Source organism: Mobula birostris, chromosome 6 (genome assembly GCF_030028105.1).
Source record: "Mobula birostris isolate sMobBir1 chromosome 6, sMobBir1.hap1, whole genome shotgun sequence".
NCBI lineage: Eukaryota > Metazoa > Chordata > Chondrichthyes > Myliobatiformes > Myliobatidae > Mobula > Mobula birostris.
Genome location: NC_092375.1, coordinates 38,629,339 through 38,635,509, shown reverse-complemented (window position 1 = coordinate 38,635,509; position 6,171 = coordinate 38,629,339). Strand labels below are relative to the sequence as shown.

Here is a 6,171-nt window from a genome sequence, read left to right as displayed (position 1 = left end):
TCTATATCACCAGTGTTCGTGTCTTTCCATATAGTGATATAACACTAGATCACCAGGGTTCGTGACTTTCCATTAGTGATATAACACTGTATCACCAGTGTTAGTGTCTTTCCATATGGTGATATAACACTAGGTCACCAGCATTCGTGTCTTTCCATATACTGTACAGTGGTGATATAACACTATATCACCAGTGTCAGTGTCTTTCCAGGAACTTTGATCACAGTCACAACACACAGGATCAGAAAAAGCTGCGGAGGGTTGTAAATTCAGCCAGATCTATCTTGGGCACTATCCCTCCCACTATCAAGGACATCTTCAAAAGACCATGCCTCAAAAAGGCCGCATCCATCATTAAGGACTCTTACCACTAGAATATACCTTTCTTATTACTACCATCAGAGAGGAGTTACAGGAGCCTGAAGACATACACTCAATGTTTTGGGAACAGCTTCTTCCCCTCTGCCATCAGACTCTGAATAGACAATGAACCCTTGAAACACTACCTCACTGTTTCTGCACTACTTATTTAATATATATATTTCTTATAATTTATAGTATACATTTTATGTATTGCAGTGCACTGCTGCTGCTGCCAGCATTAAGGATAATAAATCTAATCCTGATCTTGGCAGAATATTGTGTACAAATTTATAACAACTATATCATAAAAGCATATAGTTCCTATAAAGTGAACATTTACCAGACTGATTCCTAAGATGGCAATTTTGTCCTATGAGTAGTGATTAAGTAGGCTACAGTTCTGCTTTCTAGATTCAGAAAGACAGAGTTGGCCCACTGAAATTTACAAAATTCTTACTGGCTGTACAGATTGGATGCAGGGAGTATGCCAAAAGGAGGTAGGGCAGGCAGGTGTGTTTGTGGTCAGTACGCAGAGAATGGACAGATGGGTGGGAAGAGATGCCGCTCCTGTACTAGGAGGATGGACAGGCTGGGAGAAATTTGACTCCTATAGCTGGATGATAGTTGGACGGGGAGGAGATTCAGCTCCTGTTGCTGAAGGTCGGGGGGGGGGGGGGGGGAGGTGTCAGTTCCTGCACCTGAAGGACAGGCAGGTGGGGGCGATTCGGCACCTGTGGGACACGTGGTGGGTGATCTCGGCTTCTGTACCTGGGGAACCGGCAGATAGAGGATGTCTCGGCCCGTGCACCCAGCGAGGCGGTTCAGCTTCAGTCTGAGCCTGGGGACGAGCCTCCGCGGTCACGTGGCCTACCTGGCGCGCGGCAGCGGGCGTTGACGGTTACAGCCCTGGGCGGGGCGGCCGGCCAAACCTGGCGAACCGGTTCACGGTGGGGGAACAGCCGCAGTCACTCTGGCGATCCACCCTCCAGAGGGCTAGGAAGAGCCGCTTGTTGAAGATCGGTGGGAGTAGTTTGGGAGAAAATGGCGGGGAGCAAGCTTCTGAGTTGGATGGTCCTCGCGCTTTGCCAGACAGGTAAGAGCCAGCTAGCGCGCGGAGACCACTTCCGGAAGGTGAGGCAAGGGCCGTGGGCGGTCAGAGTTCGTGCCCGAGTTCTGTATTTTCAGCATTGTGATGGTGCAGGTACTTTGTTTTACGCCTGCGCATTGGAGCATGCAACAGGTGAATTGGGAATGGATCCCATTTTGGGAGAACAAGGCATCAGGTGTTCCACCATCGCCTGCCAACTTATGGAGTTCCCCTAGCGACAGAGGGCAGGGTGGATAAATGGATCCAGGTTCCCGGTTGAAATCAGTGGATTTCTTTTAATGGGCAGGCAGCCATTCTCTGTTGGGGAAGTTTCATGATTTGAATGAACATTTACTTTTTCAAATGAGTTGATTGTAAATGCCCGTTCCAAGTTGATGGAGAGCGGGGTCGGGTAGGGGAACCGCTCGAAACGAAAGATTACAACTACCGGTCAACGCCGCACGACGAACCTGTGTTGTGCCGCTAATTTGTTTTATCACTTTGTTGGTTTATTCAGTGGAATTGATGGAGAAGTTGATGTGCAGAACTGCCGAAAGTATTAAGCATAGTCTGTCGATGTTACGAAAACTGTATGATTACATCATAGTATCTTAAAACTCTTCAACGAAAAATACCCAACAACAAACGTACTTTCTTTCTCTTGGAATTATTTAATCCTTCATAGTAATAGGAGGTGTCTCTGCTTGGAATTTGGCTTCCTGTAATGATGTGGATCCGGTCAGACTCTTAATAACTCTTAAACTGCTTTATAGCTAACTATTGTCAATTTGCAAGATATCGTTCTCAGGTTTATCTCCAAAGTGTTTATTGGTTTATTTTTGACCATTCAATCCTAAATCTGATTGTTGTCACTGTTATTTGGAACTCTACTTTCTATGTTAAATACTTAATTATATGAAGCTCCATTGCAATGAAAGTTAATCTACACAGTATTCTCGTTTCTGTTCATCTCAGACTGAGTAGATAAGAACGACGACACATTCAGTCCCTTAAATCTTATATTGGATCATTTTGCAAAGGCCTGTAATACTTAAAGCATAGCTCTTGTCATTTGTCAGATCAGGTGGTGAATCTGTGGAATTTATGCTACAGGCAGCTGTGGGGGGCAGGTCATTGGATATAGTTAAGGTGGAGATTGATAGGTTCTTGATTAGTAAGGGCATCAAAGGTTATGGGAGAAGTTAGGAGAACGTGGTTGAGAGGGATAATAAATCAGCCATGATTTGATGGGCCAAATGTCCTAATTCTGATCCTACGTTTTATAGTTTCAAAGGAATGTATTGCAAATTTAGTGGTATTTCTTCTAGGTCTTGGGATGCAATCCCAGAAATCCTGGTGCTAAAGAGTTATTGCATATGTAAGAGGGATGTATGGCAGTCGTTCAATGTGCTGTGTGACTGCAGATCAACTATATCAGCTTGAAATTTGTTGTAGATGAGCTTTGTAATTAAATCCCATTTTTCTGATGCTTTGATTAATGTAAGTTCTCATAGTAATATATTTTTGCTTCATCTATTCTAAATGGTTAAGCGTGGACCTATTGAAATGGAGAACCATCATGGAAACAGGCCATTTGGCCCAACAATTCCTAACTGATCGATGGGTATGCTTAATCGTTCCCATCTCCCACCACTAGATGTGTGGCCCTGTTTAGGATTCAAGTACTGTATTCATCTAGATGCTTCTTAAATGCTGTTCAGTGACCCATCCTCAACCACTTTCACAGATGGTATATTCCAGCTATTTGCCTCTCTCTTGGTTAAGAATATACCTTTATCCTCTGTAATTTCTTTCCCTTCACCCCAATCCTATGTCCTGTAGTTTTTCTCTCTGATATGCAGAAATGTTCCTTGCAGTCTACCATGCTTATACCCCTCATAACTTGCACCTCTTTCTTAACATCCTCTACTCCAGGGATACTAGATATTTCCCTGCTTTCTTTGTAAAGGGGAACCACATTTGTTGTACTGGAGTAATTTGGTTGCTCTCTTGTGTCTAGAGAAGGCTTATCAATCCTCCCATAGCAGCCTGGGATAAATCTCATCTGGCCTGGGTACTTATCCACTTCTAAACCTTCAAGAGCAACGAGTAATCCCTCTATGTCTGGAGACCTGTATTAGACTTTCACCTGCCCCTTCAGTGAATTCTCCAACTATACAGTCTGTTTCCATTGTGAATTTGAATGGAAGACATTCATTTAGGACAAGTGACAGGGCAGGAAGAGGTATCATCAAGATAGCTGTGAGAGCCAGTAGGTTTATAGAAGTTATTAGTAGAGTTTAGAGTTTGTGGTTCTGGAGGCGGACCGACACATGAAAAGGATAGTGCATAGAATGAGAAGAACATTTTTTTTATAAATTTAAGTATTGCAGGATTAATCTTAGGAAGCAATCCAAATGGTCTCTGTAGGTGACAAAGGTATAATTGGGAGAGTTTCAACATCACACAAAGTAGATTAGATAGAGTTGGGTCACAATGTTGACTTGGAACCTCCCTTGCTCTTTAAAATAGTCGTGGCTATTTTGCATCATCCTAATGTTTTGGTTTACAATCTCATCTGGTAAATGGTACTTCTGCATAACTTGACTCCATTTGGTCCCCCTTGGCCTTCCTTCTTAAATCTGTGACACTGTGCATGCTTTCGATCTCTTTAATCACTTTTTAGTTCTCTGGCCCTGGTCACCTCATTTTCACTGTGGATGTCCAGTCCTCCAGTCCCTATACACTTCTATCCTCCAGCAGGGAAGGCCTTAAAGCTTTCAATTTCTTTCTAGACAACAGACCTAACCAGTTCCCCTCCACCACCACATTCTGCTCGGTGGAACTGGTCTTCACTCTCATCAACTTTTTCTTTCGGCTCCTCCTACTTTCTCCAAACACGAGGCACAGCCATCTTTCTATGCTAAATCAATGACTGCATTGATGTTACTTCCTGTACCCATGCTGAGCTCATCAATTTCATCGACATCGTCTCCAACTTCCACCCTGCCCTCAAATTTACCTGACCCATCTCTGACACCTCCATCCCCTTCTCTCTGTCTCCATCTCCATCTCTGGAGACAGACTCCTTGTTAATCTTTTGTAGACCTACTTAAACTTGTGTCTATTTTGACTATACCTCTTCCCACCTTGTTATCTGTAAAAATGCTTACTCCCCTTTCTCAGTTCCTCTGTCTGCACTGCATCTGTCAGTACATTTGAGATGTCCTCCCTCAAAGAACATGATTTCTCGTCCTCCACTATTGATGCTACCCTCACCCACATCTCCTCCATTTTGTAGACATTCTACCCTCACCTCATTTTTGTACTGCAATTACAGAGATAGAGTACATTTTGTCCTTGCCTACCACTCAGCCTCTTCATCCATAACATCATTCACCAGAACTTTTGCCATCGACAATGATTTCTATGACTAAACACATCTCTCCTCCCACTTACTCTCTGCTTTCCACAGGGTTTGCTTTTTATGTAACTCCCTTGTCTACTTGTCTCTCTCCATTGATCTCACTCCTGGCACTTATTTCTGCAAGCGGGACAAGTACTGCACCTACATCTACATGTCCAGCCTTGCCACCATTCAGGGCCCAAAAACAGTCCTTCTAGATAAGGCATCACTTCATCCGTGAGTCTATCAGGTCTTCTACTGTATCTGGTGCTCTTGGTTCATTCTCTTCTACATTGGTGAGACCAGATCTACCTTTGCTCCATTTGCTACAACAAGCTATATTTCCTAGTGACCATCCACGTTAATTCTACTTTCCATTCCTATTTCTAAATATCTGCCCATGGCCTCTTCTACTGCCACGATGAGGCCACTCAAGTTGTAAAGGCAACTCCTCAAATTCCAATCACAAACCAGAGAAAATCTTCAGATGCTGCAAATCCAAACAACGCACGCAAAATGCTGGAGGAACTCAGCAGGCCAGGCAGCATGTAGGGAAAGAGTACAGTCGACGTTTTGACTGAGACCTTTCGTCAGGATTCAGAGTAAGAAGGTGGAGGGAGGAGAGGGAACCATAAGGTGATAGGTGAAACCGGGAGGGGTGAAGTAAAGAGCTGGGGTGTTGATTTGTGGAAGAGAAACAGGGCTGAAGAAGGGGGAGTCTGATTGGAGAGGACAAGGCCATGGAAGAAAGAAAAGAGGAAGGAGCACCAGAGGGAGGTGATGAGCAAGTAAGGAGATACAGTGAGAGAGGGAAATGGGAATGATGAAGGAGAGGGAAGAGGGCATTACCGGAAGTTTGAGAAATCAATTTTCATGAACTATGAGGTTAGTGGCAGTGGCTGGGAGATCCCCAGAGTTAATAAGGTCAGTGATGGTGTGGGAGCCTGGTGCTCCTTGGTGGGGTTCTGTTCGAGGGGTAAGTAAGAGGAGGAGTCTGACGGTTGTCACCAGGCCTCAGCGATCAGTCTGCCAGACTACTACAGCACCCACTTCGTGTGCAGGTTTGATGGTGAGGTTAGGATAATGCGGAGAGCAGTGCATTCGGAAGGAGTGAGGTTGGAATTGGAGGGAGGAGTGATGAAGTCGAGACCTTTGTGGTCCTATCAGTAGTTAACAATGAAGAGATCCAGAGCAGGCAGAAGACCAGAGCAGCAGCCATTGTCCCATCCACTGCCACCAGCCTCATAGTTCATGAACATTGATTTCTCAAACTTCCGGTAATGCCCACCCACCTCTCCTTCAGCATTCTCCATTC

At 44.5% G+C, this 6,171-nt stretch overlaps 1 protein-coding gene across 1 annotated transcript in view; it reads left to right on the top strand.

Annotated features, from left to right (window-relative positions):
• The first annotated feature begins 1,090 nt into the window (after window positions 1-1,090).
• Window positions 1,091-6,171, top strand: part of LOC140198961 (immunoglobulin-like domain-containing receptor 1) — a 54,495-nt gene continuing 49,414 nt past the window's right edge. Inside the window, exon 1 of the mRNA XM_072260271.1 lies at window positions 1,091-1,456. Coding sequence (XP_072116372.1) covers window positions 1,405-1,456 — 52 coding nt within the window. The 5' untranslated portion in view covers window positions 1,091-1,404. The remainder of the gene's footprint in view (window positions 1,457-6,171) is intronic.